Source organism: Pseudoliparis swirei, chromosome 7, assembly GCF_029220125.1.
Source record: "Pseudoliparis swirei isolate HS2019 ecotype Mariana Trench chromosome 7, NWPU_hadal_v1, whole genome shotgun sequence".
NCBI classification, from domain to species: Eukaryota; Metazoa; Chordata; class Actinopteri; order Perciformes; family Liparidae; genus Pseudoliparis; species Pseudoliparis swirei.
The window spans coordinates 16456694-16482361 of record NC_079394.1 but is presented as its reverse complement, the minus strand read 5'-3'; the positions used below and the strand labels follow the sequence as shown (position 1 = coordinate 16482361).

The 25668-nt window shown below is 44.4% G+C and overlaps 1 protein-coding gene across 1 annotated transcript; it reads right to left on the bottom strand.

Annotated features, from left to right (window-relative positions):
- Window positions 1–203: 203 nt before the first annotated feature.
- On the bottom strand, window positions 204–25660 carry npffr2a (neuropeptide FF receptor 2a). The gene is made up of 5 exons (XM_056418779.1): window positions 25554–25660; window positions 14360–14682; window positions 6142–6241; window positions 4033–4134; window positions 204–1738 (listed from the first exon to the last, which is right to left on the bottom strand). Exons 2-5 carry the CDS (start codon window positions 14673–14675, stop codon window positions 988–990), a joined length of 1269 nt encoding a protein of 422 aa, XP_056274754.1. The 5' UTR covers window positions 14676–14682; window positions 25554–25660; the 3' UTR covers window positions 204–987.
- Between the last annotated feature and the right edge of the window lie 8 nt (window positions 25661–25668).

Here is a 25668-nt window from a genome sequence, read left to right as displayed (position 1 = left end):
ACCCAAAATATATCTCATGTATGGTCAAAGATATCAAAGATATCTCATGTCTGATCAAAGATACACAAAATATATCTCATGTATGATCAAAGATATCAAAGATATCTCATGTCTGATCAAAGATACCCAAAAGAAATCTTATGTATGGTCAAAGATGTCAAAGACATCTCATGTATGGTCAAAGATATCAAAGATATCTCATATATGATCAAAGATACCCAAAAGATAGCTCATGTATGGTCAAAGATGTCAAAGACATCTCATATATGGTCAAAGATATCTAAGATATCTCATGTATGGTTAAAAGGTACCAAAAAGATATCTTCAGCTGTGGCTGTGCTGAAGTCGAAGCCCTTTTGACTTTGAAGGCCTTGTTTTCAAGCTCGCTCAGCCGTTGCACAGGCCACGGAGGTTTGCACTATACACAAATTCCATCAAAGTCCATCTAATGCGCCAATATTCAAGGAAGTTAATTTATAAATGACAAGTTATTTCATTTTCATCTGCTCTGCAGCCACCATCCATACTACATATATTTTCTATGCAACTTTATACATTTATACAGCAGGACAGCAGCCTGTTCATCGATGCAATGTCAACCCTCTCCTGCGCTGTCCGGCGAAATCGTTTTCTTTCCTTCATCTTCTAATCCTCGTTAGTATCTACAATCCCAACATCAACAACCTGCTGCTACTCTGCACACGGCACAATATGTGCAACACGCAATGATTGGCGTGATGAGGAAAGGTTTCCTCTTCAAATTGGCAGGTCGAAACGTTTGTTTTTTCAGGGAGCAAAAACACAGCATGGTGCTTGGCTGCGGGACAGTTATGCAATTGTATCCAGTTTTCTTTTTCTCTTTTTTCGTGACAGTATCCAAATTGCCCACCCGGCCAAAACGTCGGTTCCAGAAAAAAAATACTGGATGAAGGTAGAATTGCTCTTGAATGATTGGGAGAACACCGTTGCTTATCAACCAGAAGTGCGTCATATAGACACGGCGGTCACTCCCCCGCTGCTGCCGGACGCCTTGTCCAGGTCCTCCATGACCAGGTCGTGCTCGGCCACGTGGTTGAGTCTCCGACACGGCCTCTTATCCAGGCTGTTGAGAGAAATGGGCTCCAGGGTCGTCTGTGCGTTGTTGGCGGGCAGCACGGAGTTCCCCTGCAGCCGGTGCGAGTAGTTTTTCCTCCGCTGCCCGTCCGCCGTGCACAGGCTGAACTTGAACACGGCCTGGAAGCCTCGCCGGAAGTTCTCGTTGAAGAAGCCGTAGATGATGGGGTTGACGCTGCTGTTGAAGAACGCCAGCCAGTGGGCGAAGGGGTAGATGTAGATGTTGATGACTCTGTACTGCTGCTCGGTCAGGCTGGCGTAGTCGCTCAGCATCATGAGGGTCCACAGAGGGAGCCAGGAGACGATGAAAAGCAGCGCGACGATCAGGAGCATCTTGATCACCCGCTGCTTCTTCTTCGACACGGAGTGCCGGTTTTCCTGGCCCGGCTTGCCCCCCGTCGGTACCGTCGTCTTGTAAAGCGTGATGCCGATCCGGGCGTACATGACCACGATGAGCGACATGGGAGCGAGGTAGATGTTTGCGAACAGGACGGTGGTGTAGACCTTCCTCATCTCCTGGTTGGGCCAGTTCTCCCTGCACCAGTAGAACGGGCTGGTTTTGTTGTCGTAGCCCAGCAGCACCCGGATGGTGTGCTCCTTGGTCACTTGAAGCATCACACTGCTGTTCATTGATTATAGTTCAGCTTTCAACACCATAGTCCCCTCCAGACTGGCCGGCAAGCTGATTGAGCTGGGACTGAACACCCCCCTGTGTGCTTGGATCCTGGACTTCCTGACCGCCAGGCCACAGGTGGTCAGGGTGGGGCAGACACCTCCAAATCCCTCACCCTGAACACAGGATCCCCCAGGTTGCGTCCTCAGCCCCTACTGTACTCCCTGTACACACATGACTGTGAACACCATCATCAAGTTTGCGGATGACACAGTGGTGGTGGGCCTGATCTCCGACAACGACGAGAAGGCCTACCTGGAGGAAGTTGCTGATCTGTCACTCTGGTGCCAGGACAACAGCCTCATCATGAATGTCACCAAAACTAAGGAGCTGATTGTGGACTTTAGGAGGGTACAACAACAGAGCACCACTGGGGATTAACGGGACTACTGTGGAGAGGGTGAGCGGGTATAAATACCTGGGAGTCCACATCACCGAGGATCTGACATGGTCAACAAACACAGACACTCTGTCCTTATCCTTCTCGACCTTTCTGCAGCATTTGACACCGTGAACCACCAGATCCTGATCTCTTCTCTTCAGGACCTGGGGATCAGGGCACACACTCGCTCTTTCTCTTCCTACCTTAAAGACCGCACTACCGGGTAACTTGGAGAGGATCTGTGTCTGATCCTTGTCCTCTCACTACTGGGGTTCCTCATCCTGGGTCCCTCCTCTTCTCTCTGTACACAAATTCTCTCGGCTCTGTCATTCGCTCGCATGGCTTCTCCTACCATAGCTATGCTGATGACACCCAACTGATCTTCTCGTTTCACCCGTCGAAAACACGGTGGCGGCACGAATCTCTGCCTGTCTGACTGACATCTCTCAGTGGATGTCTGCTCACCACCTGAAGATCAACCCTGACAAGACTGAGCTACTATTCCTTCCAGGAAAGGCTCCCCCACCCACGACCTGACTATCACCTTCAACAGCTCTGTGTTGGCCCCACCCGGACTGCCAGGAACCTCGGGGTGACACTCGACAGTCAACTCTCCCGACGGCCAACATCGCTGACGACAGCGTTCCTGTAGGTACATGCTGCACAACATCAGGAGAATACCCTCTTCTTACTCAGAAGGCGCGCAGGTTCTGATCCAGGCTCTGGTCATTTCACGCTCGACTACTGCAACTCCCTCCTGGCTGGTCTACCTGCTAAGGCCATCCGACCCCTGCAGCTCATCCAGAATGCAGCAGCTCGACTGGTCTTCAGCCTCCAAAACACTGGTCTGCGCTCTGCGCTTCGACGGGATCGGCCCCGCCCATCCCGGGGATATTCACACACCCCACCCCGCGCCCGCGCTCAGCCGCAACAGCCCAATCGTTGTGTGCCCTGCACCGAGCTAATCACACAAATCCAGACTGTTTGCTGTCCTGGCTCCTCAGTGGTGGAACGGCTCCCCACTGACATCAGGACAGCAGAAAGTCTCTACATCTCCCCGGGAGACTGAAACACACCTTTTCCGACTATATCTGGATTAAAACACAGATTAGATTCAGTGGCACTTAGATAGCACTTACTTATGGTACTTTTGTAGTTCGACTATGTTGAGGAAATGTTACTTCCTGTATTCTTGTTGTTCTTAGTTTGTACTCTAGGTTGAAATGCACTTATTGTAAGTCGCTGATAAAAAGCGCCTGCTAAATGACATGTCATGTAATGTAATAAAAGCTCTAGCAGCGCCTCTACCACCTCAGGCAGCTGAGGAAATTTAAAGAGGATCCTTCAGTCCTTCTACTCTGTGACAGGAAGCATCACAGCCTGGTTTGGCAACTGCTCCGCTCAGGACAGGAAGGCTTCAGAGAGTAGTGCGTGGCTGAACGCACTATTGGAACTACACTCCCACCCTGCAGGACTTGTACACCAGGAGGTGCAGAACCAGAGCCGGCAGGATCATGAAGGATCCTCACCACCCCAACAACAGACTGTTTCAGCTGCTGCGGTCAGGCAGGCGCCCCCGTAGTCACGCTGCAAGAACAGAGAGACTGAGACGGAGTTTCTTTCCTCAGGCCATCAGGACTGTGAACTCACCCCCCACATAGACCCACACAACTGCCCCTCTTAGGCACACACACACACACACACACACACACACACACTTACTGTAAATATTGTGGTTTTTTTTTATTGTAAATAGTGTACTTGTTGCCCTTGCACATTCCTGCTGAGCATTGCCACTTTCATTTCACTGCACACCCTGTGTGTGTATGTGACAAATAAAACATCTTGAATCTTGAATCTTGAGGGACACATAATGGAGATGGCCAGGACCCAGATGATGACTATTATCAGGGAGGCTGTGGATATGTTGAGCTTTTGCTTGAATGGGTAGACAATGCACCTGAATCTGCAAAAAGAAAAGAAGGATTGGATCAGGGAGATGGACAGAGATTTAACCTGGTTTAAAAAATATCATTCCCACATGACGGCAGTGCAATACATGATAATGTGATTTCTTATTCATGAAGGAAAAAATCCGGGCCCCATTCACATGGACGTATGACCCAGCTGTTAGAAACATCGAGGTCATATGCGCGAAGAACAAAGGCCAAATAACAGATGTGCCGATCTATATTTAATAATTAAAAAAACAATGGTGCAAAAGCAAATACACAAAGGAAATGAATTTAGAGATTTCTAAATGCTGACTGACTGACTGACTGAGCCAGTCGGTGTTCAATAAAGAACATTGATGTCACCCTTTGTGTTTACTTCCCTTTTTTCCGTTTGTCCTGCATGTCACTTACAGAACAATGGGGGGACGTAATTTACCCGACTTCCGAGACCTTTTTGGCCTCTCTGTTAATTAAGGGTAAATGCTATCCTTCACTTGCCTCTGTGCAGTTTAGATGGAAGGGACACCAAGTATTTACAAACAGATGTCGGGGTTATGTTACCCGGGGAACGTTGGGCTCAAATAATTGCAGAGGGCTTTGTCTCTTTAAAGCTGTATCTATACAGTATCTGTGCCTCCGCTTTTAATTTCTACATCAATTGAAGCAATCTTCACCTACTTGTGTGGATTCCTTTTCGAGACTGTATTTTAACTAGTGCTGTGAAAAATAACGCGTTAACTCAGTTAATAAAATTACAGGATTAACTAGTTGTTTTTTTTTAACGCATGCGCAGAATGAGCTTCCAATCCGTCTGTTGTTGGTCGTCTCTACAGCAGCGTGTCATTCTGTCTCTACGTGTCGCGTTAACACGACTCCGATCTCCGTCTCGCGCGTTGCAGAGCTCGGATGCCGGCGTGTGCGCGCACATCGGGACGGAGCAAAGAAAAGTCACTAGCACCCCCCCCCCCCCCCCCCGTCAACAACTCATCTCGGAGCTCTTGCCTGTCTTGAGAGCCTTGTAAATGTATATTTGTGATTAATCATGATTAATCCACAGAAACCTGTGATTAACCTGATTTAAAAAAAAATGTTAATCGTTTCACAGCCCTAATATATATATATTATAATGTTGCTAAGAAAAACCTCTCCTTCAAACAACACATTCAACAACGACATTTTACGAGATTACAATTGAACAGATTTTAAATAATGATTGATAAAGCACTAGAAGCCTTTTTTAATGTTGTAGCTGGCATAATATTTGGAATAACGGTATGATTGTAATAAAGTCCCATCTGAATGGACGCATAATCTCTCCGTGGTTGATGGACACAGTAAGTGACTTTGACTTTTGGCCGTCAAAACATGTCAAACTCTTATACTCCGTCCTTCCCAGAGGCGCGAACACCCTCCGGAATGTTTTTAAAATGCGGCGTGGTGACATCACTGTGTGTCTGAGGTGGTTTCTCTTAAAGTGATTAAGCGGGATGGAGACCGTCATTTGGGAATTCGTCGCGATCGCTCAGTAGAGGTCGAGCGGCCCATAACGACGAGGTTGATGGAAGATAATGGAAAGGGACATAAAACAAATGGGATACATTTTCTTTGGAAAGATTATACAAGTGTCTGCATAGCTGAGAGCTCTCAGTACTGTCTTGGAAGTGAAGAAAGCCGAAAAGTCAAATCGAGGCTGTTACGTGAGCGTTCAGAATTGTTCGTTTGCATTTCGTTTGTCTCTTTCACTGCGGAGCTTTCGTATTGTACGTATCCTCCCGCCAGCTGACGGAGGCTGTGGGATGTACAGATGATGAAAAGCTTCCCGATAAAAGCAGCGAGAGAACCTTTTATTGTTATTGGGGTCAATGTTTTCTCGAGTGGTTTTCTGGTTTGGTCGGTCTTTCTGCACCCTTTTCTTTCTTTCTTTTTGAGATGCAAATCAAGTGTGAACAAGTGGTGGGTAGAGGAGATGATGAACTGTTGTATGCAGCAGTATTATCAAAACACAGCAGCCACAGTACCTGTCGACGGCAATAGCAACCAGAGTGAAGACGGATGCCGACACGGAGATCCCTTGAACCATGCCGCTCATCTTGCAGACCAGACTCCCAAAAGGCCATCCTGTTGACAAGGGAAGATGCATTCAGGTGATAGCAATCACAATGGGACGGAAACATCAGTCTGTGTGTGAACTCAGAGGGTGCTGGTGGGGGTGGGGCACCATCGTGTTTTGGGGTGTCTCGATGCCTTTTTAGAGGCACTTTGTCAGGCGGCTGGTGACTGGTAGCAGAGATGCTGACAGTGTATCTCACTGTGACTGGAAAAAGAAAAAAAGATCCCAAACTGCAGACATCATTAATCCCCCCCCCCCCCCCCCACCAGCTGTCAGTGCCGATGCTTAGTTGTCAACACTTCTAAGATAAAGGTTGACTGGGGGACGCAAAGCTTCCCCAGAGCTTAGCGCGGTTGTTAAATTCATTGTATGAACGCGATAACAAATTAATCAAGAGAATGAAGATGTTGTTTGTTGCAGCTCAGGAGACACTTTAAAGTAGGAGGATGTTCAAAGGGATTCAATGTGGTAATTCCATCAGATTCAGATTACTGGAGAGGTTGTGAGGGAGTTGTGGGATCTAACGCGTGTGTGCTCGACCCACACTGGGGGCTAAAAATATGAATATTAAGCGATTCTTATTTGCATTTCCTTACTTTGCATTAGCCAATGTCCTAAAATTTCAACTGATCCACACCTCACGCTATCTTATGGCAGTACAACGCAGTCCAGTTTACTGCAGTTAAAGGGCCAGTGTTTAGGATTTCGGGGGCATCTACTAGAAATGGAATACAATTATTATGTGATCATAATTGTACAAATCCTTGAAATGTGTGCTCCCGTTAGCTTAGAATAAGCCCTTCATATCTACAAAAGGGGGTGGGACATCTTCACAAAGTCAGTAACCACGCCCACGTCAAATACAGGAAGTGCAGACTATTTCAAACATCGGGGCGGAGCTTGTGATGCGTCTTCTTTGTTTTGGAACATCTTTGTTGCACCGCCATGTTTCTACAGGAGCCCGGACTGAACACTCTTGACTCACGTTTTCTTTTCTCTCTTTACGTTCCTTGCAGGCCACCGTAATTCTTTTGAAACCGCGGCACCGCGAGCCCCAGTGGGCGAACATGTCGTATCGGCAGCCGCTCTCTGACGTGAATTGCTCTGTGTTTGACTACTTTTTTTCTGATTTTACTCCCCCTTTGCTGCCGTCTCGACCACACTTCCTGATCGTTGTACTGTTTGGTGGGTGGAGGTGGGTGGGGGTGATGCATGTACGAGATAATACGATGTCGAAGGTAACAATCAACTCTAATGTCCTTTGTTTCGTTTACTATTATTTACATTCCACCTTTTTTTCCTTTCATCTTTCATCTCTTTAAGAGATCCACGCAGCACTTTGCTGTTGCTTTTGTCTTCATTTGACGTGCACAGTCTCTTTCAACGTCAAAGAGCTGACACGCCGATGTTAAGCAGAGCCAGATAAATGTCTCCTTAGTGGAGGAAGGAAACACTAATTACCACCACCTACGGCTGTGATGGCTCTGGAGCTGCCTACCGACTGCTTTTCTCGTCTCACAACCCACAGTCGTAGTCCATTACTGCCTTTCTGAGAACACCAATACTTTATATCACACGCATCAGACTCGCGTACTGATGCTTTCTGGTTTTCACACTAATACAAATCACTGAGGGTGATTAAAACTGCCCCAGAGTCTCATCGTTGACCATCTATCGATCGCCAGTGGTATTGATTAAAAGGGTGCCTTTCCTCTGGCTGTGACACTCCTAAACTCATCCTCCACCCTTCCTCATATACAGTTGTTTGTGTGTGTATTTTTTGTGTGGCGCAATGGAGATAAATGAAACTTTGATCGTGTTATTCATTGTGCAGAAGTTACGTAAGCAGTCCACGTTAGCCGTAAAAAGCAATTCGATCGTCGCGGAGAACACACGCGCAACACTGTTAGGGCGCCATCGACGCTTTCATCTCCTCGCTCGATGTTTCCTTTTCACGTGGTTAAAAAATAACACAGAAGAAAAGCCATTATGATCCGTTAAAGCATTACGTGACGTGTGACAGGACATGGGCGGCACGGTGGCTCAGTGGGTAGCACTGTCGCCTCACAGCAAGAAGGACCTGGGTTCGAATCCCGGTCGTCCCGGTCCTTTCTGTGTGGAGTTTGCATGTTCTCCTCGTGTCTGCGTGGGTTTCCTCCGGGTACTCCGGTTTCCCCCACCATCATAAAGACATGCACCGCAGCCTCACCCCGGTTCGTATGGATGTGAATGTTGGTGGTGGGGGGAGGGGCCGTAGGCGCTGATTGGCTGCCACACTTCCGTCAGTCTGCCCCAGGGCAGCTGTGGCTACTGATGTAGCTTACCACCACCGGGATGACTGTGTGTGTGTATGGCTACTGGACTCTGTAAAGTGACTTCGGGTGACTTGAGAAGCGGTATAAAAAATAAATTATTATTATTATTATTATGACGGGGTGTTATTTTTCAAAAAGTACCAAAAGTGAAATGTAGGCATTGTGCAGACTAAATATATATGAATGCATTTATGTGTGTTCACATTAAGAAAGGTGGGAAATCATTTTAATATAATATATTGCTCGGTAGCCTTATCTATAAATAAAGATAATTTTCTCATTTATAAAAAGAAAAAAGAAAAAATTATGAATCTGACTCTTTCTTCTTCTTTTTCTTTATTTTATATGAATTATCTAATTTATTTGTTAATAATAATTCAGGATAGGAATATATAAGCATTTTTTCTTCTACCTATACCTTTTTTTATCTTTCTGTTTTGTATATTATATAGAATATTTTAATGATTGACTAAATAAAATACACAACAGCAAAAAAAATACTCAACTCTTCCAAGTAACTAAAGCAGTCAAATAAATGTAGTGAGATATTGGAAAATGTACCTTAAAAGGACAATGATCAAATATATAATTCCTTTTTATTGTCAGTGCGTCGCTGCATCCCCAACGTCAATTTATTTTAAAATATTTTCTATTTATTTAATAAAATAAATAAATATTTAAACGTCAATTTATTTAAAAATACTTTTACATTTTTTAAATGTATTTAATTCTATTAATAATCAATGAATCAACGTGATGATAACCAGATCAACCGTCATCTCGGAGCCGGTCTTGGTAGACGTGATCTACTCTTTCCTGTGACTTTCTGCCAAGCTTGACTCGACTTGACCCTCACAGGCACCAGTCCTCTCTCTCTCTTTCTCTCTCTCTCTCTCTTTGTTACACTCCACCGAGCATTTGAGAAGTGCAGCTTTGACTGCCGAGCCGCCGTCAGTCTTCTCTCTTCTCCTCTTTCGCGAGCTAAAGAGTTGAAAGGTCGCCGTTGCCCGTTCTGTCGGAAAGAATCGGAGCACCTCGTTACCCGCTGAGCGCTAATGGGATGACTCATGTACTTATGTGACGTAGGCTGTGTAGTAGCACATCACACACTCTAGAGGACAGGTGGACAAACTGACCAACTGCAGCGATCCGGAGGCGCTCAGAATGTAAATTTTTGAACATTTTAGTGTAAGAACACGCCATTGTTATTTTTCCCAATCTCCTTTTTTTATTGGCTAGTTTAAGTTCTTAAAAGCACATTTACTTTTTCTGAAATACATGGAAATACAAATAATGTAGAGTAGACTGAAGACTTTCCTCTTTATAGTCTTATAGTTAGGGCTGAATCAGGTTCACCTGGTCCAGCTCCTAGAGATGCTGCTATAGGCTGCTGGGGGACGTTTAGGATACACTGAGCTCCTCTCTCCTCTTCTCTCTCTCCTTATGGATGAATTTTCATCTCTCCATCTCACATTACTAACTCTGCTTCCTCTCCAGAGTCTTTGTGAATTCACGTCTCATAGGGTCCATTGGACCTGGGTCTGATGCCATGGCCCTGCTGATGCGCCCTGGCCCCCCCTTTCTGGATCGTGGCATGACATCTATTCACCTGTCCATCCTGGAGAGGGATCCTCCTCTGTTGCTCTCCTGAAGGTTTCTTCACTTTTTTCCCCCTGAAAGTTTTTTTTCATTTTATTTTACAACTCCTATTGAGCTGGATGTCAAAGTAAAACACGGGTAGTGCGTGTCACTCCCAACGAGCAGTTGAAAGCATCTTCGACGAAACAGCGCCAGAGCCCATATTCTCGCGATTCCTTCAGTGTCGAGCAGCGAAGTGGGCGGAGCTACAGGTTACAGGAGGTACTTTTTGTTCCTCCTTATGATAATTTTGGCACAACCTCAATTTGTTTTCACCGACTCGGAAGACGATTACATTTTCAATGATCGTTGGCGGCGTCTTCCATTTTGTTGTTGGAGAGATGGAGAGTGCTCCAATGAGCCACAAACCAGAACACACACACACACACATAGAGTTAGTACTTTAAAATGTCACAGCAACCCGAATCAAAAAGAACATATTTCAGATGTTTTCCTCCTGACGTCGGATCGTTTTTATATTTTATTTATATTTTTTGCAGCTGCTACACGAAAACAACATTTGACCTGCCCTGAAGTTTTTTTTACTGGGGAGATGGATAGAGAGAGAGATGGAGATGGGGAGATGGACAGAGAGAGAGTGAGAGATGGGGAGATGGAGAGAGAGAGTGAGAGATGGGGAGATGGATAGAGAGAGAGTGAGAGATGGAGGAGAGATGGGGAGAGGGAGCTGGAGAGAGAGTGAGAGATGGGGAGATGGATAGAGAGAGAGAGAGATGGAGGAGAGATGGGGAGAGGGAGATGGAGAGAGAGTGAGAGATGGGGAAATGGATAGAGAGAGAGAGTGAGAGATGGGGAGATGGAGATGGAGGGAGAGTGAGAGATGGGGAGATGGATAGAGAGAGAGAGATGGAGGAGAGATGGGGAGAGGGAGATGGAGAGAGAGTGAGAGATGGGGAGATGGATAGAGAAAGAGAGATGGAGGAGAGATGGGGAGAGGGAGATGGAGAGAGAGTGAGAGATGGGGAAATGGATAGAGAGAGAGATGGAGGAGAGATGGGGAGAGGGAGATGGAGGGAGAGTGAGAGATGGGGAGATGGATAGAGAGAGAGATGGAGGAGAGCTGGGGAGAGGGAGATGGAGAGAGAGTGAGAGATGGGGAGATGGATAGAGAGAGAGATGGAGGAGAGATGGGGAGAGGGAGATGGAGAGAGAGTGAGAGATGGGGAGATGGGGAGAGAGAGAGCTGGAGAGAGAGGAAAGAGTGCGATAGATGAGAAAGAGGCAGATGGAGGGGAGTTCTGACTTCTGGGTTTTGTGTCGTGAAATAAATATCTCAGAACATCTGGAGGCTGAGCTGATGAGACGTTGTCGAAGGTCACAGGGACCTCGTGACCTTCGACACGAGGTCCCTGGGGTCCCTAAACTGGGGCTCAAACGTTCACTTGAAGTAGAGGTCAAAGGTCACCGTCACCTTGGCCATCACTCAATAATTCACCTGCTAATTATGAAAATTTCCCACGAGTGTCTCAGGGCATTACATGATGACTCGTGACTCCGCCCTGGAAGCAGAAGTCGCTCGCCGTCTTCCTGCTCTCCGCCAAAAGACGATGTTGTGTAAAACTTTTTTAACGTGATTATCGAAGACAAAGCCGATACGCCGTCGTTCTTGTTGACTCGTAAACCCCGAGCTGTCCATGACATCGTGATACGAGTTCTGTCGTCGCAGCTCGGGGATTTAATCCCACTGAGCAGTTCGCCATCTGGATTCTCCCCAAACGCAAACGTCAAAGCTCTAATAAATTCCTGATTCAAAAAACATTGACTTGTTCATTTGTTTTGGGCTGCTGGTGTTTATGAGCAAGATATGAACATGATATTAAAAAACTTAATTTGTTGTCATTTTCAAGACGACACCGATTGATCCAAATCCAAAGTCGATTCTCTTCTCTGAAGGTCGTCTGTATGTTAGTCAACTTGGATTCTCCTGAATTATTTTGCCATTATTATTGTTACAGCCTGTAGTGCGGTGGTTCTCAAACTGTGGGGCCCTCTAGTGGGGCGCCTAGGCATTACAGGTGGGGCGCAGGGGAAATGCAGATTTTTTTATTTCAAGACCTTAATTGAGAACTTCACATATTATAAAGTACACATAAGACTAAATCATTAATAAATAAAGAGTGCCTGTACTTTAGCGTAAATGTTTACGCTACGGTGTTAACAGGTTACGATGCGCGTGCGCGACGGCCCAGATTATTGCCGATTTGCCAAGAATCTCTGTGAGTTCGGCTTTCCTGCTGTTGCCGTTTAAAATAAAAGCTTGACATTGAGCTTTATTGAGAGTGGCCGTATCAAGCCTGCAACCCCGTTTTAAAACGAGGTGTTGTGGAAAGCTCATTGCAGGGTATACTTTTTTTTAAAAAGATACGCAGAGTACAACTCAGTAAAGCTCTTTATTGTCACATATTTGAACTTGTTTTGTTGAGTTTTTCACAGGTTGCACTGAGTTGTTATTATCTTGAAAAGGTTTTCAGTGCAAAAAAGGTTAATGCAGTCAAAATAAGCAATTTTTTTGGCCAAATATTAGTTATTTTTTGCTCAGATAACTGTATTTGTATTATAATGAAGTGATTGAAAATGTATTAGTTTTTTGTCTCATGAAGCGAACTGGTTTAATTGATTGCAAAATATTAGGAGTCACAAAAAGTTGTTATTTCAATTCAAAATCAGCATCGGCCATTTTGTTACAATTTTGTTGGGGCGTGAACATCCTTCTTCCTCCGAAGTCGGGTGTGACAGAAGAAGTTTGAGAACCGCTGCTGTAGTCTAGGAATGACCACTAACCCTTCCCTCCTGTGAGGTTTGTAAAAAAACACCTTCAACTCCTCTGAGCCTTCGTCTCTTTTGATCACTTTGTTCGATGCTCGAGGTTCATGTTGAGTGGGACAGACCTCTGAATACTTCTCGTCAGTCTGTAATGAAGAAAAAGTCTGAACTGGAAAAACAAAGGCCGCCGTGTAGAGAATGGAATGAGCATGGGTGGTAAGAGATTAGGGAACACGGTTCATCAAAGGGGTCGACTAGTGGCCCCTTTTTGAAGCTCTAATGCGATAAAAAGCTGAATGTCTTTGTAAGAAAATAGACATGGGGGGTGGCAACAGTGGGAAATGAAATGTATTTTCTCTGTACTGTGGTTATTGTGTAGGATGTCTTGGACTCGGCTCATGAAAGTTGGCTGTCAAAACCACCGTGAACCGCAATTGTACTTGGCGAGCTTAGAATGCTCTTCAGCGAAGTCTTTGAAGACTATCGTCCACAGGGATGAAGGGAATTCTTTCTCACTCCCGACTGAGGACTGGCGGGGATAAACAAACACAGAGCTCACTACCAGGAGGCTGCTGTCAAACCCAGTCAATGTTGACCTTCATAGCTGTCAGGGCCGTCTCCGACACACCCATAACCGACACCTCGAGGCGTCACAGTCTGCAGCTCGGTGCCACCGATCTATTTCACAAAAATATTCAGAAAACCTTCCACTTATGTGTGTTCCAACTTATATCCCTCAATGTCAGCAGCACTTAAAGTGATTCTGATTCTGAAACTTCAGGGTTACCTCTCAGAAGAGACCAAGACCACCATCATTTACTCCAAATGGTTCTACTACAGCTTTCAATTGACTTTACGTACGTCTGGATTGGCGTTTTTTGTGCAATTTACAGGACCGCTAAGAGGTTAAAGCTGTCAGTCGTTTGTCATGATGGCACTGGGTTATACGGCGCATCCTTCGGAGACCAGGAACGTCTCTTGAAAAAAGATTTTTTTTTTGGATTATATTGTTTTTGACCTCAATTCATGCTCAATGTTGAGCTTTTGTTTTGAAGGGCAACCCCGCGGTTGAAAAGGCCGATCTAACAGAGATTGGCTTTTAGCAAAACGTCAAGAATCAGCGAGTCTTGGCCGTGGCACAAGCGTAATCTTTTCAACAGCGTAACGTACGTGAAGGTAAAGGCATTTTGCCAAGTATTCATTCACGACTTAGTTTTATAACCGTAGACTTTGAACTTGTGTAAGATGTGAAGTTCTCAATAAAGGTCTCTATGCATTTCCTACTGCGCCCAACCTGTAGTACCCCTACGCCCCACTAGAGGGGAACCACTGCGCTAAACATCACGTTAAACACCCCGGAGACGGTTTCATTGGACCGGGCGCCCTCACCTGTAATGATGTTGTCCAGCAGGGTCGTGGGCATGCAGAAGATCCCGACCAGGAGGTCGCTCACGGCCAGGTTCAGGATGAACAGGTTGGTGACCGTCCGCATGTTTTTGCTCCTCAGAACGATGAAACACACGACGCCATTTCCCACCATGCACACCAGGAAGATCAGCATGTAGGACACTATGAAGATGGCCGCCGTGGACGGCTGATGCAGGTAAAATCCCACATAGGTGATGTTGCTCCGGGGCGCGTCCGACTCGTAGAGCGTCCAGTTGTCGGACAGTTCAGTCGAGTTGTTCTCGGGTCCTTCGGTCATTTTAAACCTGGAGAGGTGAGAGATGAGCTTCACGGTCAATAGGTTTACTATCACAGTCATAATGGACGCCATTGACCAACTGCTTAAAGTATGTGATTTGTGTACACTACCATTCTAAAGTTTGGGGTCACGGAGAAATGTCCTTATTTTTCAAAGTAAAAGCACTGTTTTTATCAATGTAGATAACATTAAATGAATCATAAACACACTCTGTACATAGTTAATGTGGTAAATGACTATTATCTGGTGTTTGATGAAGTCTCTACATACTGTAGGTGTCGAGGCCCATCTCCAGTGCTCTAATGGTACATTGTGTTATTGCCTTAGAAGACTAACGGAGGGGTAGAAAACCCTTAAACCCTTTTGATGTGAGCGCAGCTGAAAACAGTTATGCTGGTGAGAGAAGCTATAAAACTGGCCTTCCTTTGAGCCACAAGAAGAACAACATCAATTTTTACAATAAAGAATCATTATTTCTAACCTCTGCAATGTTTTGACTATATTTTATATTCATTTTGCATTTAATTTGATAAATAAAAGTGTGAGTTTTCATGGAAAACGCCAAATTGTCTGGGTGACCCCAAACTTTTGAATGGTAGTGTACATTATTGAGTTTTGACTGTTGTGAGAGAAACATCCACATAACAATAAGGTTATTGACCTTAATAATGCTTTCCATAGCTTACAGAAAAGGTAATGTCACCCTGCTAAAAGAAAATGGGACATTTCGGACACAATATAATAAGTATTATTAATATTATTCTACATTCCAATGTGTGGTTGTTTTGCCGCTCGAGGCATGTTTACGGACGTTATTATAACCACACAAGGTTGATTTTGGCAATAGTTGCTGATGTTTGCACAAATCCACGAGATCAACGTTTGGGGTCAAGCTGATGAATTTAAAGTCCGACATGAACTTTCTTTCAGCTCGAGTTTGGTCGACGCCAACTTCTCAAATTTTTTTCTTTTTCATTATAAGTACACTTTTCTAGGTTATTTGAAGAACTATTTCAGGTAATGGTTCTTTAAAGAACCCAGGCCCGAGGCTACTGGAGACTTAACTGTCTAAAAATAAAAGTGACATGACTTCAGCAAAAAGGGATTAAGTGGGCGTCGGCCTGTTGGATGATGAATCTCCCTATAAATGACTTTAGACTCGGGGCTTCAGCTGCTCTCTGCATACGTGGCGCTGAAGGAGGGGGGGAGAGATGGGGAGAAGGAAGGGAGATGGAGGGGGGGAGAGGGAGATGGAAGAAGGGAGAGATGGAGAGAGAAGTGGGGGAGGAGAGAGAAAGGGTTACGTGAGCGATAGATGGAGAGAGGGAGAGAAAGCGATAGATGGAGAGAGAGAGGGTTGGGAGAGCGATAGATGGAGAGTGAAAGAGAGAGAGAGGGATAGATGGAGAGAGAGGGATGGAGAGCGATATGGAGAGAGAGAGGAGAGCAGGAGGTCTTCTCGCTGCAGCTTCTGTTCTGATTCTTTTCTTCTTGTCAACGTGAAGATTCTTAAATTCTGAAGCTGGAGAAACTTCAGAAGACGAACGAGTGAAATCTGAAATGTTCATCAATCTGCACAAACATATTCGTTATGATCACGAGAGAATTCAGAAAATGTTTTTGTTCTGCAACATTTCACGACTCAAACGATTAGAGGCCGATATATGGATTGATTAATTAATTGATGAGTTCATCTTTAGAAAATAACATTTTGGTAGTAATTTAAAGAATTGCTCCTTTTTTTTTTTTTTTCTGGTTCCAAAAAAAAAAAAAAAAAAAATCACATGTGGGTGTTTTCTTTTTTATTATTATTATCTGTAGATTTCTCCTAAACTCAGAAAGTCTCATTTGCATTTATTATAATATATATATTTATATTTAATTTAACAAAACATCTCTTTAAAGGCTGTTATCTAGTTTCATTCATAAATATATTCTGTAGGTTATTGCAAAGTGTTTTTTTTACACAGCCTGATGAATAAAATATATTCATTATTTTCATGGATTGTTTTGATTTGTGTCGTAGAAAGAGAAATCCATCGACTCCAATACGTCAACAGGATGGAACAATCATTTTGAACCTGGATGTTAAATTAATTTGTAGAGATGTATGTAAATTGCACACATTTCTGCACATATTTAATACGATAATGATCATTTTCATATTGAATAACAACATTTCTAAATACTTTTAATGCAAAAAGATAATCATCTTAATGTAAGAAACCAACTGGGGACGTTTTATAAATACTTGCCTGTTTTGTTTTGGGATAAACCAATGAGCTTTTTGACTATTTTCGACATGTTAAACTTAAAATGAATTAAAATATGATATAAAAATCAAATCTGACAGCATGACATTAATCCGATGCTCCTGTTCCTAATGTTTACGTTTGCTTTCATTTTTTGCTCATATTCCTGTTTCCATCCTCTGATTCTGAGCCCATTACGGGACTAAATATAGATTTTCTTTTTTCTTTTATCAGTTTGTGGCTTCCTGTCACCGTCAAGCTGTCAAGATGTGCAGAAAAAATCTAGAAAAAACATTCCTTTAAGTCTTGTTTTCGAGTGATGGAGATGTAGAGCGGGGTGTCGTCAGCGTAGCGGTGGACATGGAGACCCTCGGGGGAGCGATGCGTCATCCATGCATTACAATATTTATCACGAGTGATTAAAAATGTCCTAGTACAGAAAGACAGTGCACATTCTGCTCGAGGATTACAGGCACATAACTCGCCGTATTAGGAAATATTTAGGTTGAGCCAAATGCACGTAAACACAAACACACACTGACAAGGAAGGTTGATAAAGGAAAGGACTATAAATAGTGAGAATGTGTTGTGTTCCCTGGAAAAGGACCCGATGAGAGGACTAAAAGGACTGTTGTTCATCTCTTTCCCTCAACAGCTGTTTTTGAGGTGCACAGGTGTTGAGTACGCCACAGCCGAGCAGCAGCTGGGACCAACATGTGACCGTGGAGTTGAGACCGGCTCGATTCAGATAAGTGGAGCTGTTGTGATTATGAATCCCCTTCTATTACGTCCAGGCACGTGCACAGACATTTTGGGGGGCAGGTGCTCAAACCTAAAAAAAGGGCACCCATTGCCAAAAAAAAAATTCGGACAAAGTTGAAGCATAACACCAATGATGCTGTCCTCGACCTGCGTTTCCTCTGGGCAGGATTAGACCGCTAACTTACATTTTCTTTATGAATAAAGATGAATTATTATATAGCAACAGTACAAGCGTTCTGATTGGATAATGGGTCGTCATGCCAGCCACGTTTTGCCCTCCTCGCTGGTCTGATACAGATCCGTATTGCCATCTGACCTCATTTTCAAAATGAGCGATATTGATCGTCATCAACAGCCAAGAAGAAATTCTGAAGCAGCGAAAATGTGTTATTGAAAGTGATGAAGAGGAGAAACTATAGTTTGGATCACTTGTGTTGTTACTTTACTGTAAATTAAATCTATTTTAGCTGAGCTGTGTTGTTTGTTTTCTATAAGATTGATCGTTGTAAGACTGGAACAGACAAAACAAAGAGATAACACATAAAACAATGAGGCACAAGGATAGCATGACACCGAGAGCTAGCATAGTTAGAATAGTTTAGCTCCTATTTTCTGGCTGTGAATTCTCGTGACATTTATAAACATACTTTCAAATATGTCTAAACAGCATTTATACAACACAAAAAAGATTCTCTCTCTCTCTATCACTCAAACATGACATCAGTAAACAGCTGCAAGGCTTTGAAATCATGGATTTCTGAGTTTTTGTTTGTTTATTTTTTTTAGGAAACGTCGACCAGTTGTGACGTCATGTTTTCAGCAGCGCTAATGTTGTGGTTGATTTATCACAAAACAACGTTGTGAGCGCCGCGGAGCACGTCGGGGCGAAATTCTCACAAGAACTCAAATAAATGCCCCGTCGGATATCAAATCACATTTGGGGGGAGTTTATGACAGAGAGAGTAACTTTTATTCTTAAATACTGATGAATTTAAAAAAAGTGTCTCCAGCAAAAAGGGCACTTTTCTCATCCAGGGCAAAAGGGCTGGTGCTTGAGCACCACTAGGGCTCTATCTGTGCACGTGCCTGATTACGTCTGATTTTATACGTACGCCGCTTTTAAAATGGACTCAACGGCACTTTTACGTGATTAAAAAAAAGACGCAGCGTGAACACGGCTGCCAGGTGGCAGGTGAGCGGTGGTGCGCAGATGTAGAGTCGGGTGTCGTCAGCGTAGCAGTGGATCTGAGGAGCGACGCAGCATCCGTACATCACGATATTGGATCATGAGTGATTCAAAATCTGCTATTTACAGAAAGATTGTTCACATGCAACCAGTGATAAGAGCAGCTGCTCGAGGACTGCAGATCACCCCCACCCCACACCTTGCCGTCGGTGAACCGGTCTATTGTGTGCTCTGCATACTTTGGAAATCAGTTGACTCCTCTTGGCATTTCCTCTCGGTGTTCTTGGCCATTGTCTTTGGAAGAGCAGGGATATGAGTTCAACAGGCTTTAACAGAGACGGCTTTTCTTCCGCTTGTTTTATTTCCTTTGTGGTGAAATATATATATATTTTTTATTATTGGAAAATTGGTTTGTTCTGTCACATGACCTCCTGGTAGGTAAATTGCTTTGTAGGCTTAATGTGTGTGTGTGTGTGTGTGTGTGTGTGTGTGTGTGTGTGTGTGTGTGTGTGTGTGTGTGTGTGTGTGTGTGTGTGTGTGTGTGTGTGTGTGTGTGTGTGTGTGTGTGTGTGTGTGTGTGTGTGTGTGTGTGTGGGGGGGGTAATCGAAGGGACCCGGGGGGGTTAGATTTTGAAAGCTCTGTGATGTGCCGTGCCAACACAACTCTGCAGTGTTAATGACTTATTTACTGGAGGCACAGATGTGTCGTGATGCATTATGTGGGATGCTGTGTATCTGAGACTGTGTGTAATAATCAATACGCCAGGAGAGAAAGTAGATCCAGTGGCTCAAATCGTACACTTGTTTTCCTTCTCTCTGGGACTCCCGAGACAAACCGGCTTCATCTCGTAGCAACGATGTAAAGTGTGTCGATCTGAGGTTCACGCGCACAACAAACAATCATAGTTATGATCGTATAGTGACTTTGTTTTCCGATGTCATTGCGAAGTGGGAGGAGCCGTGGTTCTGGTGATTGTCATCCGGTTTAATCAGGACCCACACGGGGGATAATCACAATTCCGGTGGCGGGCAGAAGTTTATGCAACACGTCTCTGATCATTAGTCATAATATTAGATTGTGAACCCGACGTGTTGTGAATAATGAGGGCGAGGAAGGCCTTACGCAATCCCCGACACAAGACGCTGCCACACTTTGAAACAGTTAATGACCTCACTAAGGACACTAATCGGATACAGGCAAACCGGGGAAGAGACGCTAATGTGCACTCGTGTTGGTTTGCACAAATAAGTTCCACACACATTAGCATCCAGATCGGTTATATGATGGCTGCTTCCTGAACCGAATTCACGGTCAACGAATGGCTTTGTTTTCAGAATTCGGAGAGACTGCGGACGAAGACCTTCGGTTAGTTGAAAGGAAGTTCTGGAAAACCGAGTCAGAAAGGAAAAGCAGGTTGAAATGGATGAGATTCTCTCCGCGATTCCGAAGGCTTTTGGACGTCTCGGCTCACCGTCAGTGTCATGGGAGGTCATGGAGGTGCGCTCCATTTATTGCACAGGTCACTAACTGGCGGACCGCGGTCCGGGTCCGGACCCAGAGGCCGTCCCACCCGGACCGCCAGCCAAAACAGAAGGTTATGATTTAAAACCTGACGGGGTGTTTTAATTTTTTTACCCGGCGGCGCGGCGCAGCTTTTGCAGTCTTTACGGTAGTGGTTTAGCGGATGCGGAAACGCACAGACCAATTGCATGCGAGTTAAGCCATCCCACGTGATACCACTCAGCCAATCAAATCTATGCATTCTCGGCGGTAAACATTACGTCTCAACAGACAGCGCTACGCAGACAGATGAGAAAGTAGAGGCAGGTTACACTTGAAAAGACGGTAGAAAGAAAAAGAAAGCGATACATGTAGAAAACAAAGGGAGAGAAACGGACGACTGCGCCAGAGAAAGTTTAGAAAAAGGCGAGTGAGACAGCGAAAGGGAGAGAAACGGACAACTGCGCCGGAGAAAGTTGAGAAAAAGGCGAGTGAGACAGAAAGGGAGAGAAACATAAGGAACAAATGTCGCTCTCCAAAAAAAGAAAAGTTGGCAGCGAAAATAGAGCATTTAATCTGGAATGGACACTCATTTCTGTTCATACTTCCCACAGGGAGCACAAAACCAGTGTGTCTTATATGTTCAGAAACCGTGGCACTTATTAAAAGTGGCAATGTGAAACGCCATTATGAGACAAAACATAAAGGTTTTGAACAAACATACCCACTCAAATCCGAAGTGAGATCACAGAAAATAAGTGGTCTCACAGCCCAATATGAACAGTCCACCAGGATCCTGAGCCACACGTTCACTGCCCAACAACGTGCTCATGAGTGTTCCCTCAGAGTTGCTTGGATTTTGGGGCAACACAAAAAGCCATTTACTGATGGAGGGCGTGTCAAAGAATGCATGAGTGTCGTCGCTGAAACATTACTTGACGGAAAACCAAAACAAGAGCTTTGTGATAAGATAAAGCAAATACCCATGTCAGCATCATCTGCCACAAAGAAAAGTGAAATATTAACTCAGGATGTGCTAACCCAGCTAAATGAAGCCATACATAAGGCACCATGTGTAGGCTTAGCTGTGGATGAGTCCACTGACATCTGTGACAATGCTCAGCTGTTAGTGTACGTCAGGTTTTTCAACACAGACCAGAAAGCATTCTGTGAAGACCTGTTAGGTGTCACTCCCTTCAGACCAGTACAAGAGGAGAAGATATCTACCTGGCCATTAAGGAGATGTTAACGAAGAGAGGAATAGAACCAACACAAGTGGTTTCAATAGCCACAGATGGAGCCCCTGCTATGATAGGGAGAGAGAAAGGAGCTGTAGCAAGACTGAAAGAGGACAATCCAGAGCTCATAGCTTACCATTGCATCATTCATCAATCTGTCCTCTGTGCCTCCCTGTCAGATGAGCATGCTGAAGTGATGAATACAATGATGAAAATGATCAATTTTCTCAGGGCATCCTCTTCCACCCAGCATCGCATGCTGAGGGAATTCCTCAGAGAAGTTGATGCCAATGCTGATGATCTTTGCTGCACAATAATGTGAGATGGCTCAGCAAAGGGAGGGTCTTAGCGCTTTTGGTCCATCAGGAGGAAGTAGCATCTTTTTGGCAGAGCTAACACATCAGAAAGCAACACAGTTTTCTCTTTTTAGGAAATGATAAACAGATGGATAATGTGGCCTTTTTGGTTGATATCACTGCACATCTGAATGAACTGAATTTGAGGCTACAAGGCAAGGACAATTCAATTTGTGAACTGATGACCGCTGTCCGCTCCTTTCAAAAGAAACTTGAGTTGTTCAAGGAAGACCTGCAGGGAGACTGTGCACACTTCCCAGCAGTGCAGGAACAGGTTCAGGGACAGAGAGATGCGTCTTCTTTTGTTGACTTCATTGATAAGCTGATCGTAAACTTCAGCAACCGTTTTGACAGCTTCAGCTTTGGACAGCAGCTCACCATGTTCATTCAGAACCCATTTATCATCACTGATGTCAGGGGGTTCTCAAAGGAAGTCACACAGCACTTTAAATGGGTAAATCCTGGGCCTCTCCAGATGCAACTGGTTGATCTCCAAGCAGATGTGTCCCTGAAAGAGCAGTTTCTAAGAACTGACCCTTCCACTTTCTGGCTCCAAACGGTCCCTGAGACAGCTTTTCCAGGTCTGAGGAAAGTTGCCATATACATCTTGACCATGTTTGGCTCCACCTACAACTGCGAGGCAGCTTTCTCCACGATGAATATCATCAAAAATAAATATCGTTCGAGGCTCACCAATGAGCACCTCCACATGTGCATGAGGATGGCCCTGACTCCATTCAAGCCCAGGTTTAAAGTCCTGGCAGGACAAGCTAGAGCTCAATTCTCACACTGAGCAAACAAGTGGGGGAGTGGGATGCAAGAGTGATGCTCTAAAACTGTTCAATTGTTAAGATGTGTTGAGATTTATTATCTGTAAAATTGTTTGAGACTGTGAAACAAATGGGGAAATTTAAGCTTTTCCTCCCTTTATTTAATTTTTCTGAAGTTAAGCACTTTATTTGATTATTATTATTTATTATTACATGCACAATTTTCATTTTGTATTTATTTTATTTTAAAATGCAGCCCTATTTTTATTTAGTTCATGAGAACATTATACATATCTGCAGTCCAGTTCTATGTTACATGATAATAAATATTGTTAAAAAGTGTTTTAATCGTACTGAATTCATTTGATTTGAAAGGTATTGATTACATGCAGATGTTGATACAACTACCAGGCTATATATATCACACTAAATAGTTAGACATTATGATCTTCTGGACCTTTGCTTCAAGAAAATTTCTCTAACTGGACCTCTTAACATTTTAGTTGAATACCCCTGATTTATTGGGTTGTTTCTGATTTTCAGGGCGCAGGAAAAGAAAGGCTCGGATTTAAAGATCGTACCCTCGCAGAACTCTTAAGGGGGACATTGGAGTTTGTTTTGTGGACTTGAAGGAGACTCACGTCCCTCGAGAAGCCCTGTGGGGTATCACTAATCCTGTTTTGGGGTTTTCATGGACGGGATATAAATCCCAGTGTTTCCCCCACCATTCTATCAGGGTGGCGGCCCGTCCTCTGAACTCTCCGCCCGCCACCCTGTAATTTTCTCTCTAGCTCCAGATTACAGCAGAAGTAATTTAAGGTCCCTTTTCTTAAAGAACACGTCTTTGTTCTTTTATTGAACTAAACGTCTGTTATTGATCGTCTCTACACACAAGCATGTCATTTCTGTCTCTACGTGTCGCGTTAACACTTCTCGGCTCTCCGTCTCGCGCGCCACAGAGCACACTCCCACTAGCCGGCAGAGAGCGTTGAATATGTTGCCTGAAAAACAAACCGCTATATCTGCATTTTTTCACCGCTCCAACGGTGGAGAAGATGGAACAAGTCGCTCACCCTAACCCAACAATAACCCTAACCCTCACAGTCCCAGTCAGTAGTGTAAACTGTGAGAGGGACTTCCCCACCATGAACCGAGTAAGATATACTTTTCACAATGGGATTTGTTGTGTAAACTATCACTATTTTAAGATATCAAGGTTTTTGGACCTCCGAATTTGGTCTCGGCTCTGTCCTTCAGATGACGTGGTTCTGTTGGCTCCTGCAGAACCAGGACCTCCAGCATGCACTGTGGCGGGTTGCCAAGTGTTGGTGTGGTTTGGGGCATTTGATCAGGGTCGGGGTGGGAGGGGGCCTCTGGATGGACCCAGAACCCGCTGGAGGGATTATGAATCTATTCTAGCCTAGAAAGCCCTCAGGGTTCCCCAGGAAAAGCTGGGACCGTGGCTGGGGAGAGAGGACCCTGCTAAGAGGACTGAGAGGACTGGAAGACCCTGCTAAGCCCCCCGACTGGGCAACAGATACGTGGATGGGAAATGGAAACTGGATAGAAAATTTGGTTAAATCAGTATATTTATGCTGTTTTGCCCGTAAACTTTTTTTTAAAAGTCTTTAAATGCTCCATTGCTCATGAGCTCATGATCACATGTCAGATTATAACAATGAAAAGGTCCCCAGAAACCAGATGATGCAGAATATCACACTTTTTATGTTTTTTTGTAGACATTGAGTAAATCCCCCCTCGGAACTCTCGGCATTGTTAGCTAAACATGAGCCGCGCCGGTTTAACCTCATTAACCAGCACTGACGTTCACGAGAGATCCCCCTCGGACTCAGATCCACTCAATCTCAAAAATCTCAGCGGGAAAGATGAATACACTTCTAGTTATGTCATGATGTCATCGCGCGACTTCAGTCTTATTTCAAATTGGCGTCTTCACCGCAGCTTTGAGCTCACGCTGTCCCTGAGGTGTGTGAACATTTTCACCCCCGAGAGAATAAAAGTGCTTCAAAGACACTTTTAAACTCATCGGGATTAAAATTCCAGAGCGTGCCGGTTCACGAGCCCGCCGGTTTCCTCTCGTAGTGTCTTTATTTTAAGCTGCAGCCGGTTACAGGTTTAATATTTCAGAACAATTTTCTTTGCTGCATTCAAGAAAATAAGCAGAATACATGAAATTATTCTTATTTATTTTTTATCCAGACCTTTAATGTGCAGCTTGAAAACAAATCAGCTAGTAAAATATCAGGTCAGAGGATGTTTAGATGCATATTGTAATATATAAATATATATATATATAATATATATATATATAAACGCATGTTTTATTAATAGAAACCGTGAGATGAGTAATTATATGTTCTATCAAGCCTCTGATTTGGGGCACAAAGCAAATCACATTATTGATTCAGTAAACTGACTCGCAGTTGCTCCACTTCACGCGCGCACGCAAACAAATGCGCGGGTTTTCCTTGCGGAGCTTCTGCGCGGTTTGGGGACCCCTTGCGCACATGGAGACGTGAGGGAAGGCGCACGGCGGCTGAACACACACACACTGTCCTGGACGGAGTGTAGCACGAGCACGCGCCTTAACGCTCGAGTTATGTCCTGAAAGCCGCGCGCCTTCACCGCCAAATGAACGCGCTGAGGCTCCGATCCCAACCTCACTAAAGGGAATTAGTTTTTTCTTTAAATGAATGTCACCCATGAATGTGTGTGTGTACAGCACATGAAGAAGAAGAAGAGGAAGAAGAAGAAGAAGAAGAAGAAGAAGAAACAGAAACCCCTTGTCTTACCTTTTGGGTTATTTCAACATCAAGCTGGAGACTTCCCGAGGGCAAAGAAACGTGAAGTGAGATGTCCGCTGCGCACTGAACCGCGCGCAGAACCAAGAGGAGGAAAACTCACGCA